This window comes from Symphalangus syndactylus, chromosome 14 (genome assembly GCF_028878055.3).
Source record: "Symphalangus syndactylus isolate Jambi chromosome 14, NHGRI_mSymSyn1-v2.1_pri, whole genome shotgun sequence".
Taxonomy (NCBI): Eukaryota; Metazoa; Chordata; class Mammalia; order Primates; family Hylobatidae; genus Symphalangus; species Symphalangus syndactylus.
In genome coordinates, this window is record NC_072436.2 from 10,209,060 (window position 1) to 10,221,640 (window position 12,581).

General features: G+C 57.0%; 2 protein-coding genes across 2 annotated transcripts; both read right to left on the reverse strand.

Moving 5' to 3' along the window:
* Positions 1-266: 266 nt before the first annotated feature.
* On the reverse strand, positions 267-4,031 carry ZACN (zinc activated ion channel). Its single transcript, XM_055242157.1, has 9 exons — positions 3,694-4,031; positions 3,492-3,616; positions 3,319-3,363; positions 3,071-3,177; positions 2,646-2,815; positions 1,659-1,783; positions 1,308-1,518; positions 1,016-1,183; positions 267-608 (listed from the first exon to the last, which is right to left on the reverse strand). The coding sequence occupies exons 1-9, from the start codon at positions 4,013-4,015 to the stop codon at positions 418-420; spliced, it is 1,464 nt and encodes a 487-aa protein (XP_055098132.1). The 5' UTR covers positions 4,016-4,031; the 3' UTR covers positions 267-417.
* Positions 4,032-5,478: 1,447 nt separating this feature from the next.
* On the reverse strand, positions 5,479-8,146 carry GALR2 (galanin receptor 2). The gene is made up of 2 exons (XM_055242177.2): positions 7,779-8,146; positions 5,479-6,380 (listed from the first exon to the last, which is right to left on the reverse strand). Exons 1-2 carry the CDS (start codon positions 8,144-8,146, stop codon positions 5,585-5,587), a joined length of 1,164 nt encoding a protein of 387 aa, XP_055098152.1. The 3' UTR covers positions 5,479-5,584.
* Between the last annotated feature and the right edge of the window lie 4,435 nt (positions 8,147-12,581).

Consider the following 12,581-nt stretch of genomic DNA (forward strand, 5'->3'; position numbering starts at 1 on the left):
CAGCACACTGCAGGAGGCGTTCGGAGGAGGACTTCCGCCCCACCCTCTGCCGCCGTCTTCAGGCCCCTGTCTCTGGTCCCCAGCCTCAGTGCCTCTTGGCCCAGGGCCAAGCAGTGGTGGTTGCAGAAGGAGCAATCAGGCTGCCTGCCTGTGGGCTGGGAGACGGGGACAATGGGGAAAAGTTCAGGAGCAAAGTGGGGGTTGGAAGCAAAAAATAGGGCCCCACCTATTTAGGACGAGAATGAAGATTGACCCTTGAGGCACACTTGCACTGGAGATGGGTTTATTTCACACTCTGTGCTTGTATTAGCAGAGGGAGAGCTCAGGGTGGCTTAATCCAGAGACCCTGTCATGGCCCTCCCCCAGCCATGGGAAGGCAAACCTCATCCTAAGGTGTGCAGCCCAGGCCCTGCCCCGTTACAGTCTAGGCCGCCTGCCATGGGGTGCAGCCTCTCCAGGGGCTGGGTCAGACTTGCACGCTGCCCACATCCAGATTCCGGCGAAAACGAATTGGCTGCACAGCACCCCAACCACATACACGAGGAAGAAGATGCGGTCAGCAGTCTCAGGCCAGCTTCTCTGTGACCCCTTTACTCCTCTGGGGGGCTCTGTGGGGAGAGATACAGGGAAAGGAGCTGTTCTTCAGGGTCCCCCCAACATGAGCAGAAGAGTGAACCCCAGGGGTCATCAGCCTGTATCTCCTCCTTTCTTAGATTCTCAGCTGATGAAAATTTGGGTCTGGCCCATTTCAGGCCATCTTCAGTTGAAGAAACACCCTCTTAGGCTGTGCAAGGTCTGGGTTATCAGGGGATTGAGGTCACCTGGGACTTCAGGGAGGCTAAGCTTGCTCCCTGCCCCAGACCTGTTTCTTCTAAGGGAGGAGGACATGGTGGAGACCAGGAGGACCAGCAGGGTGGATGCGACGAGCCTCTATGCACGCCTGGACCCCTGCGCCCTCCCCCCAGCCCTAGGTGTGCACCTAGGCCTCATTCCTTACCCCCCAGCCCCTGCCCACCTTCAGCAGGATGAGGCCCTGGGTTGCCATGCTCTCGCTGTTCCCCTCCCGGGGCTGGGCTGGGGCCGCTCTTGGCCTCAAGGCTGCCCCGGGCCAGCAGCCCAGCCAGCAGCACAGTCTCTATGGTGCTGAGGAAGAGCAGCAGCAGCAGGATGGTGAAGTAGTAAACTGGGGGAGGCAGGGCACGGGGAGATGCTCAGGGGCCAGTCCCTGTGTCTCTGGTACCCAGCGAGCTGAGCACCAGGGTGACCGGGGAGAAAGAGGGCAGGCTGGGTAAGGGAGCAGGGCTTACTGAGCAGTGGGTTGCAGGAGGAGGAGCTGGGCAGGGCCTGCACCAGGGAGGAGTGGAAGACGAGGTAACCCAGCAGCAATGTCACCTTGTAACCTATACGCTCAATGGCCCGGAGGGGCAGCAGCCCCCCACACAAGTCAGCCAACAGCAGCGCCTCTGCAGGCACCAAGAGAGCGATGATGGACTTGAGTGCCGTGTTCTTCAGGCTCAGCTAGAAGGCGAAAAGCCAGGGCCTTCCAGGGGGAGGAAGGAGGTGGACAGCGGGGGCATGGGGCCTGGCCTCTGGCCCTGCATCCTTACCCCCACCCGCCTCCAGCAGCCGTCTGTCGGCCTCCTCCCGGCTTGACTCACCGTCACCTGGAAGCAGGGCACCAGCTGCTGGGGTGGGACTTGGGTCTTCAGATCATAAACTACGTATTCCCTCTTGACACTCACAATCTCGTTCACCACGTGGGCCTGGAACTCTAACTCCGTGGCTGAGGGGTGGGAATGAGAACTATGAACTAGGAAGGAGAGATCCCAGCTGCCAAGTCTGGGGGTAGCAGACTGGAGCCCAGGGGAGACGGAGACTTTTGATGGCTTTTGGCAGGGACAGACTTGGAGACAAAACCGATGCATAGAAGGGCTTCCCAAACCTTGCTTTGCAACATCCCAAATTGTCTCCAGTTAAAGGAAGGCCTTTATCAGATTCATAGAAGAGCTTTCATTGTAAAACTAAATGTACTTTGCACCACTTCATGATGGAGGGAGAAGTGGTCACAGGCTCGTCAGTCTATCATCTCACACCTGAAGCAGGATCCCCAGGGCTACTGCTGTGGTCTCTCATGGAGGGAAGGGTAGGACTTCTCTGCCAAGTTAGATGTCACCCGATGGGTTTATATAGGGTGGCTGCATCTTCAGGTAGTTTCCAGGAGTGAGGCCACAGCAACCTGAGCCTCTGGCCTTGCTGCAAGGGGCCAAGCCACTGCAGTCAGGCCATGGCTGTGGAGGGCAGTTGCTCCGGGGAGGATAGAAGACTGATGTGCTTGGACCTCTAGGATTGCAGAGCTGCTGCGAATCTTTGAGTCTGTGACCTTAGAGAGGGGCCCTGAGGCTACTGCTGAGCACAGAGATGGGCTGCCACTCGAGCGGGGGTGGGGGGGCGCAGTGGGAGAGCAGCTGCTGCCCGCCTAAGCCTGGGGTAGACTGCTCTGAACACACACCTGGGAGTTCCTCTTCCGTCTGCCTTCGCCCCTTCCCCTTGCCCCGCACCCTGCCCCTGCACCACAGACCTGGGAGTTCCCCTCCCCCACCTTCCTCCTCCTCTCCCCAACCCTGCAGGCCCTGCCCTGTCAGCACCCGTGTTGCTGAGAGCGTAGAAGCTGAGGCTGCAGTTGCTGTGGTCCCTGGGGAAGTGGAGGAGCTCAAAATTGCAGTTGGTCTCCGTGGTGAGGGCCAGGTTGAGCTTCACGTGGCCGTCCTGGTCTACCCTGGCCTGTGGGCTCTGGTCCCTCCAGTCCACCCAGAGCCTGTGGGGAAAGGCACCACAGCCAGAGCCCCAGCCCCTTCTTGGATGGGGCTAGGGGGAGACCCTGGCATCCCACCCCCAAGCCCAGCTGCTATCAGAGTTCTGGCAGGGGGAGGGGAATTCAAGGCAGGGGAGGTGCACTGCTAGTCTGGCGGGGACCTCCAGGAGGGGCATATTCACTCAGCCTCTAGGTTGTAGATGGGGAAAAGGAGGGCTGTGCACGGCAGATTCCTGGGGCAGGAACTGTCTCACTTACGCCTCCAGGATGGTGAGCCTTGGTGTCCAGAGAGACTCCCAGGGCAGCGTGATGGCGTGCCGCGGGTGTGCGCTAGTGTTCCAGGCCAGGCGAGTGTCCAGCCAGGACTGGGGACACAAGGGCACCACTGAGGCTCCTGCTCTCCACATACCCATGCCCCTAAGCTCAGCATGTTGATGAAGCCTGGTACTTCTGAGCTGGACTCAGCTGGGCTTTCCCATCCCACCTCCCCAGGGATAGGAGCTCACCAGCCTAAGCAGCAGCATGGAGGACACTGTGTATCGCAGGATGTCCTGGGGGAAGGGCAATGCGTCACCTCAGGGTGAGCGCTGTGTTGAAAGAATGCGGCAGCACTATCCAGGGCTGAGTCCTGTCCCCTGCCCAGCTCAGCACTTGGGGCCCTTGGCCTAGCGGCACTTACCACATTAAACACGTTGGATACAAACACCTGCACATCCACGAGCAGGGGCGCACTCCCATTGTTCGGGATCTGGATGCTTTCCTGAACCTTCTTGGACAAGTTGACGTTGAAGAGGGATGGCCAGACTGAGAGATAAAGGTCAAGGTCACTCAGATGCCCTAGGGCCCAAATCCCAAAGCTTATGACCTTGCCCTCCACCTACTGGCTGCTGTCCCTTGGAAGCCCTGCCCGTGGACCAACGGACAGGTAATGCTGAACCCCAGGAAGGTGAGATGGAGCAGGCGCCACAGGGCCATCATCAGCTGCACGGAGGGACTGGAGGGAGCAGCGGTGCCTAAGCTACAACCTCTATTCCAGTCACTTCTCTGGCAGCTGAGCAATTTGCCAGAGGCAGCTGCTCTGGGCAGGGACTTGGGCTGTGGACTTGGCAGCCCCTGCCCCAGTTCCGCAAACGCCCAAAGATAAAGCCCAGGACCCAGCCCCGCCCACACTGCACCTGCCTTAGTGTCCCTGTCCCGCTCCATTTCCACCACCTGGAACCCGTTGAGACGCTCAATGCCTGCCCAGGGGGACCTGGCAGGCACAGGACCTCTACCTCTCCCCGACTTTGTCCTTCCAATCAGGACCCACGGGTGTCCCCTGCATTTCAGTGGCTGACACCAGCCTACCTAAGACCCAAACCCTTGGTCAGAGTGTTCTGTGCTTAACGATGTGAGATGGGGACAGTCTTGAGAGTCTCCCTGCTCTCCTTAAACACTGAAGTGATTTTGTGTAAAGATCCTTGGCTCAAGAACCCTGGACATGGTGGCTCATGCCTGTAATCTCAGCACTTTGGGAGACCAAGGAGGGCAGATTGCTTGAGCCCAGGGGTTTGAGACCAGAGTAACATAGGGAGACTCTGTCTCTATCAAAAACACAAGAATTAGCTGGGCATGGTGGCATGCACCTGTAGTCCCAGCTACTCAGGAGGCTGAAGCTGGATCACTTGAGCCCAGGAAGTGGAGGTTGCAGTGAGCCAAGATTGCAACACTGCACTCCAGTCTGAGCGACAGGGCGAGACTCTGCCTTCCACCCCCCTCCACACCCCCCCCCAAAAAAAAGAACAAAAGAACTCTGTTAATCCCAGCACTTTGGGAGGCTGAGGTCAGGAGTTTGAGACCAGCCTGGCCAATATGGTGAAACCCCATCTCTACTAAAAATACAGAAATTAGCTGTATTAGCGTCCATGGTGGTGGACGCCTGTAAGCTCAGCTACTCAGGAGGCTGAGGTAGGAGAATCACTTGAACCTGGGAGGCAGAGGTTGCGGTGAGCCAAGATTGTGCCATTGCATTCCAGCCTGGGCAACAAGAGCAAAACTCCATCTCAAAAAAAACAACAACAAACACAGAAGCAAAAAAAAGCCTCTGGGAAGGGAGTTCTACCTGACAACAGGTAAACGCCAACTCATGAGCAAAGCCCTGGGACATTCTTGTCCTGAAGCAGATTCTCAGCTTGCCCCGGCCCAGCAGTGCTGTGCACCTGGAGCCCAACCTGCCAGGGAAAGACTTTCCTGGCCCCCGGGGAGTGAAACAGCCGCTGGAGACTTGATCCTGGCCCAGATGCAGCCAGGGAAGGAAAAGCTAAGGCCAAAAATGGACGGGGACTGACTGGGCTGCCCAGACTCAAAGGGGCCCCGGGAGCTGAAAGCAGGCGAGGACGGACCTGTCACACAACAGAGCACAAATGCGACTGGGAACACACATCTGTGTCTGTCATCGACCAACTTTATCGAACGCCTTAAACAGTCTGCCTGCCTCTGTCGCACGCTCCCCAGACTCAGATTTTTATGCGGATTGTAACCCGGCTGCCTTGGGTGTGGTCAGCCCTCTTTCCTGGTAGCTCTGCAAAGGGTCCTGCAGTCACTCCTAGGGAGCCTCTCTGTGAAGCCCCAGAGGCTTCTTCTCACGGGGTCTCAAGACAATGAGAAACGCGAAACAGCGCTGTCACTGCATGTTAAATGGTTTGTGCGTTTTATTAACGGGCAAAGCTCTCCCCACGGTCCCCCAACAATGACTCCAACTCTGTAACATCCGAGCGCGCCCGCTGAGTGCTTTCAGGTCACATCAGCCATCAGGATGCTGTTGCCTGCCTTTGGGCCCTGCCAGGACGGGCCGGGACCGGGCTCGAGGGTGCGTGGCTGGGAACCGCCGGGGCAGGGACGAAGGGCCCCCGCCGCCTCGCTCACGTGCGACAGGTCGGTGGACTCGCGTTCCAGCACGCTGCCACTGTGGGTGCCCCGCGCGGCAGCGCACACACGGTCCGAGGCTCGGCGTGGGGCACGGCCCAGCAGTCCCGCGCAGATCGTGCGGAAGCCTTTGCGGAAGTGCTTGGAGACCAGCGCGTAAACGATGGGGTTGACGCAGGAGTTGGCGTAGGAGACCAGGTGCGAGAGGATGCGAAGCGCATAAGTGGCGCGCGTGAGCGGGAAATGGCCGAACCACACGCAGAGGATGAGCGCGTGGTGGGGCATCCAGCAGAGGCAGAAGAGCGCGGCCACGATGAGGATCATGCGTGTCACCTTGCGCTTGGCGCGCCGGGCACCCGAGCCCGCGGCCACCGGGTCGACGGCGCGCCAGAGGTAGCGCAGGGTGCGCGCGTAGGTCAGGCCGAGAACCAGCACCGGAAGCAGGTAGCTGAAGACGAAGGTGCAGATATCCATGGCGCGGCGGCGAGGGGCGCTCCACGCGGGATGGCACACGGTCAGGTTGGCCAGCTGCGACTGGCGGTAGTAGCTCAGGTAGGGCCCGGAGAAGAGCAGCGACAGCCCCCAGATGAGCCCGATGGCTGCCAGCGCGTTTCGAGGCGTGCGCAGCTCGCGGGAGTGCAACGGGTAGCGGATGGCCAGATACCTGCGGTCAGACCGGGAAGGGAGACGTCGGCTGAGCGGGCGCATTCACGCTGGCGGGCCGCGACCCCTGCACCTCGGCCCCCAAGGCTGCTCTCGAGGAAGGTCCTTAGCGCATGGTTACACCGCACACACAAGAGGTGGGGGTGAGGCTCGGCGTGAGGGCGGAGGTGGGGGCGTCCCAGCGTGTCCCAGACACTCAGCGGGGCCTGGAAATGGGGCGGGGCGGGCCCCGCAGCAGGAAAGGTGCGCCTCCAAGCCATTCTCCCGCTGCCCCCGGGGACTGCAACCACAGACAGACTCCACCGAGAGGGCACCCCAAAGCCACTGAAGACTAAAGGTTGGAGAACCGGCTATGGGTTCCGGGAGGCTGTGACTACCCACTAGTGAAGGTGCCGCGGGAGGGAGGGCGGAGGCGCCTGAGGCTCTAGCAGACAGCCTGGAGAAGACATGTTGGGCAAGGGACAGTTAATTTCTCAGGGGATTCCTGAGAGAATCCGAGCTTTGTGGATCCCACCAGCGCGCTCGGAAGCAACCAACGCACTTCGCGCTCAGTGGCTACAGGAGGTGTGGGGGCAGTCTGGCCTCGCCTCTCTGTTTTTCCAGAGGAGGAAGAGGGGAAATACCCGGATTTCCTCCCCAGGAACCATCCCAGTGTCCTTTCAAGCTCCACCTGAGTCCCGCGCTCTCCCGAATGTGCCTCTCTCCCTCTCCTCTGGCTAGGGAGGGAGAACCCCAGGGCACGCTCCTCTCCCGGCCGCTGACTTGTTTTGGGTTTTATTTTGTTTTGTTTTGTTTGGAGGCGAGGGGCAGAGTGGGCTGGGACTGAGCTAGGGACCTTTAGGCACGCTTGCTGGGACTCCGGAGTGGATCCTCGCAAAGGACCCAAGATCCACAGCCTGGACCTGAGCCAGCTGCACCAACCAACCAAACCGTGGCTTGGAGGCGAGCGCAGTGGAGGCGCCTGAAGTTGGCTGCAGGAGACAGACGGTCACTTCACGCACCCGATCCCTGGCTGGCGACTCTGAGCGAGTTACTTAGGAACTCAACTCTTCTGTACATTGGGCACTTTGTCCTATCCCACCCTCACGGGGGCATTAAGCTCAAGCGAGACAAACGCGCACAAACGCGTCGTACTGGGAAATGCTGCGCGTTGGCAGGCGCGGGCGGCGCTGGAGAGCCACATTCTCCAGGCTTCGAGGCCCCAGGACGCATCTAACCGAGGGACACCACGGTCCCCCATTCTTATTCCTCTTTTTCCTCCTCCGCGCCCGCTTGTCTTCCACTACCTTCTTAGTGTCCTCTTCCACTCTGCGCGTCCCTTCTTGATCTTCAGTCCCGCCTCCCGCTCCATCCCCCGCGTGGATGCCCATCTCCCAGGGAGGCCAAGGCGCTGGCTCACCTGTCCAGGGAGACGGCGGCCAGCGTGAAGCTGCTGGCGTGCATGGTGAGGAAGATGAGGAAGTGCACCGCCTTGCACAGCAGCGAACCGAACACCCAGCCGTCCAGGGTGTAGATGGTGGCTTGGAAGGGCACGCAGCACAGGATGAAACACAGGTCGGCCACGCCCAGGTTGAGGATGAACAGGTTGGTGGTGCTGACCGCCTGGCCGCCGCGCAGCAGCACCGCCAGCACCAGCGTGTTGCCCACGGTGCCCACGAGGAAGATGAGCGCGAAGAGTAGGGGCACGATGACCGCCTCGGGGTGCCAGCCTCCCCCGCCGCCCGCCTGGCTCGCGTTCCCGGCCCCTGGGCAGCCCGAGACGTTCATGGTGCCGCCGACCCCGAGGCTGCCCGGGCTCCTGCAGCCGTCTGGGTCTCCGCGAGCGGGAAGCTCCCGGGGCTGCGGCCGCTGCAACTCCTAGTGCGACTCTGCCGGGCTGAGGGCGGAGGGAGCCTTGCCGCATCTGGGGCGGGGATGGGGGTGCGCTGGGGTCAGGAGGAGGAGCAAGAGACAGGAGGGCGAGGTTGTCCCCAGCAGCGGCCGGCAGCGCTGGGGGAAGGGCTGCGGAGTGGTCCCGGCGCGCATTCCATGGCGCGGGCGGAGAATGGCGCTTGTGCCTGCTCCCGAGCTCCAGCCCGCGGAGTCGGGGGTTCTGGGCTGACCAGGTGGACTGACTTCCCCGGCAGACGCCGGAGCGGTGGAGGGGTCGACCCCGGACCCTGCGTGTGCGCCGCGCGGCAGAAAGCACCGGCCTCGGCCTCCGCGCGCCTCGGCGCTTCCCTGCAGCCTGGCAGGCGCGCAGGACATCCCGGGACCGTCGAGGGGAAGGGGTGCCCTCAAAAGAGGACCCCTGGGAGATCGGGGGGAGGAGACGCGGGGCGGAGGCGGATGAGGGGCCCCTGAGTCTGGCTCTTTCGCCCAGGCTAGACTGCAGTGGCGCGATCTCGGCTCACTGCAACCTCCGTCGCCCAGGTTCAAAGGGTTCTCCTGCCTCAGCCTTCTGAGGAGCTGCGACTACAGGCGTCCGCCACCACGCCTGGCTAGTTTTTTTTTTTTTTGTATTTGTATTTGTTGAGACAGAGTCTCACTCTGTCGCCCAGGCTGGAGTGTAGTGGCACGATATGGGCTCACCGCAACCTCCGCCTCCCGGGTTCAAGGGATCCTCCTGCCTCAGCCTCCCGAGTAGCTGGGATTACAGGCGCCCGCCACCACGCCTGGCTAATTTTTGTATTTTTAGTAGAAATGGGGTTTCACCATGTTGGCCAGGCTGGTCTCAAACTCCTGACCTCAAGTGATCCGCCCGCCTCGGCCTCCCAAAGTGCTGGGATTACAGGCGTGAGCCACCGAGCCCGGCCACCTTTTTCCCTTCTCTTACCCATTGAACGTTTTCCCTCCAATTCAATCCAATATATTGAGTATCTATTGTGTCAGGCTCTGTCTTTGGCTCCGTGCCTCAGTTTCCTCGGCTGTAACAAGGAAATGGTAACACTTTCTTCTAAGAGGGATCTGCTGAGAAGGGAATGAGATGTATGGGAGAGGCCTGAACCCAGTTAGTTAAATCTGAATGCATCAGATCCTTATTCTTGTTCTCCTGACCTTATTCCGTATACTTTGAGGAAATTCAAAATAGTAGAGTTCAGGGCCGGGCGCGGTGGCTCACGCGTGTCTCTACTAAAACTACAAAAAATTAGCTGGGCGTGGTGGCGGGCGCCTGTAGTCCCAGCTACTTGGGAGGCTGAGGCAGGAGAATGGCGTGGAGGCAGGAGAATGGCGTGAACCCAGGAGGCGGAGCTTGCAGTGAGCGGAGACCGCGCCACTGCACTCCAGCCTGGGCGACAGAGTGAGACTCCATCTCAAAACAAAACAAAACAACAACAACAACAAAAAACAAAATAGTAGAGTTCCACACACAAGCAGCATTTCCCTGGATGGTGTTTAGGTTGCAATAAAACTTAAACATTTGTTTCTGCATCAAGCATTTGGGACAATGAATCATTACTATTTAAGTAGAACTTAAGCCTCACAGTCCGCTGGGTCTGAAAATCACCACCTTCTGTCTCTGCAGCTTCATATCTGCCTCACCTTCCCCTGTCCTGGTCCCTGGAGCCCAGTGTCAAGAATATTCTTTTTCGGCCAGGCGCGGTGGCTCACGCTTGTAATCCCAGCACTTTGGGAGGCCGAGGCGGGCGGATCACGAGGTCAGGAGATCGAGACCACGGTGAAACCCCGTCTCTACTAAAAAATACAAAAAATTAGCCGGGCGCGGTGGCGGGCGCCTGTAGTCCCAGCTACTCGGAGAGGCTGAGGCAGGAGAATGGCGTGAACCCGGGAGGCGGAGCTTGCAGTGAGCCGAGATTGCGCCACTGCACTCCAGCCTGGGCGACAGAGCGAGACTCCGTCTCAAAAAAAAAAAAAAAAAAGAATATTCTTTTTCCTCTTTTTTCCCCCAAGAAAAAAGCCTCTCAGGAGCCCAGCTACTCCCTCCTCTTGGTAAGGAAAACTTATTTACACCCCTGCCCTGCCTGCCTACTCACTGAAGAGGAAGATGATAACAGTTTGTGTTTATGAGATGCTTACCATTTATTTATTCAACAAATATTTATTCAGCAGCTGCTCCTTACTAGGCACTGTTCTGTGTCCTTAGGATATACTATACCAGTGAGCTCTACAAAGATCAAGGTCCTCCGTGAACTTTCTAGCAACAGAGACATACAATAAACATAACGCATTAAGCTACTGCAAGTTGATAAGTACTTTCGGGAAAAAAATCCCCTTAGAGCAAGGGGATTTGGGAGTACCAGGGTGGTGGTGATGGTACAATTTAAAGCAGGATGGTCAGGCAGACCTCATTAAGTTGACATTTGAGCAAAGACTTGAAGGCGGGGAGGGGCTGGCAAAGCGAATATGTAGGGGAACAGCATTTCTTTTCTTTCTTTTATTTATTTATTTTTTTGAGATGGAGTCTTACTCTATCACCCAGGTTGGAGTGCAATGGTGCGATCTCAGCTCACTGCAACCTCCGCCTCTAGGGCTCAAGCAATTCTTCTGCCTCAGCCTCCCGAGTACCTGGGACTACAGGCATGCGCCACCACACCCAGCTAATTTTTTGTATTTTTAGTAGAGATGGGGTTTCACCATGTTGGCCAGGCTGTTCTCAAACTCCTGACCTCAGGTGACCCGCCTGCCTCGTCCTCCCAAAGTGCTGGGATTACAGACATGAGCCACCATGCCTGGCCAGAAAAGCATTTCAGAGAGAGAGACCACAGCCAGTGCAAAGGCCATAAGGTAGGAGTGTGCCTGTGTTCCTGAGGCAGGGAAGATGGTATGACCTGAGTTGAACCAGCAAGGGGTTTGGTAGGAGACATGAGACACACAGCGTGTAGGGATTTTTTCTCCCCCAATCTAAGGATTGTGGCATGTAGTCTCCATAAAATGAGGCGGCAGTGCATGGTTTTGACTAGAGGACTAACATAATCCCACTTTTTTTTGGTAACAGCTTTGTTGAAATATAATTCACATATCATGGCCAGGCACAGTGGCTCACACCTGTAATCCCAGCACTTTGGGAGGCCGAGGCAGGCGGATCACGAGGTCAGGAGTTCGAGACCAGCCTGGCCAATACGGTGAAACCCCGTCTATGCTAAAAAATAAAAAATAAATAAAAAATTAGCTGAGCGTGGTGGCACGCGCCTGTAGTCCCAGCTACTTGGGAGGCTGAGGCAGATGAATTGCTTGAACTTGGGAGGTGGAGGTTGCAGTGAGCCGTGATTGCACCACTGCACTCCAGCCTGGGCGACAGAGTGAGACTCCGTCTCAAAAAAAAGAAAAAAGAAAAGAAAAGAAAAAAAGAAATATAATTCACATATCATACCATTTGCCCATTTAAAGTGTTCATTTGGCTTTTAGTATATTCAGAGTTGTGTGACAGTTGCCACAGCTACTTCTAGAACATTTTCTTCCCCACCAAAAGAAACTCATACCCATTAGCCTTTAGCCTCCAATCTCCCGTCTCCATCCCCACCCCATCTCCACAGGCCCAGACAACCACCGATCTACTTTTTGTCTCTACAGATTTGCCTATACTTAAAATTTCATATAAACAAAATCATACACTATGTGGCCTTTTGTGTGTGGCTTCTTTCATTTAGGATGATGTTTTTCAAAGTTCATCCACATTGTAGCATAATCAGTACTTCACTCTTTTTTTTTTTTTTTTTTTTTTGAGATGGAGTTTCACTGTTTTTGCCAGGCTGTAGTGCAATGGCACAATCTCGGCTCACTGCAACCTCTGCCTGCCGGGTTCAAGTAATTCTTCTGCCTCAGCCTCCTGAGTAGCTGGGATTACAGGCATGTGCACCACACTCAGCTAATTTTGTATTTTTAGTAGGGATGGGTTTTCTCCATGTTGGTCAGGCTGGTTTTGAACTCCCGACCTCAGGTGATCCACCTGCCTCGGCCTCCCAAAATGCTGGGATAAAAGGCATGAGCCACCGCGCCTGGCCACTTCACTCCTTTTTATGGTAAAATAATATTCCATTGTATCGTTACACCACGTTCTATTTTTCCATTCACTTATCAATGAATATTTGGGAAACTTACTTTCTAAAAAAATTTATTTACTTATTTTTAGAGATAGGGTCTTGTTCTGTCACCCAGCCTGGAGTGCAGTGGCATGATCATAACTCATCGTAACCGCAAACTCCTGGGCTCAAGCAATCCTTCTATTTCAGTCTCTCAAGTCGCTGGGACTACAGGTGGGTGC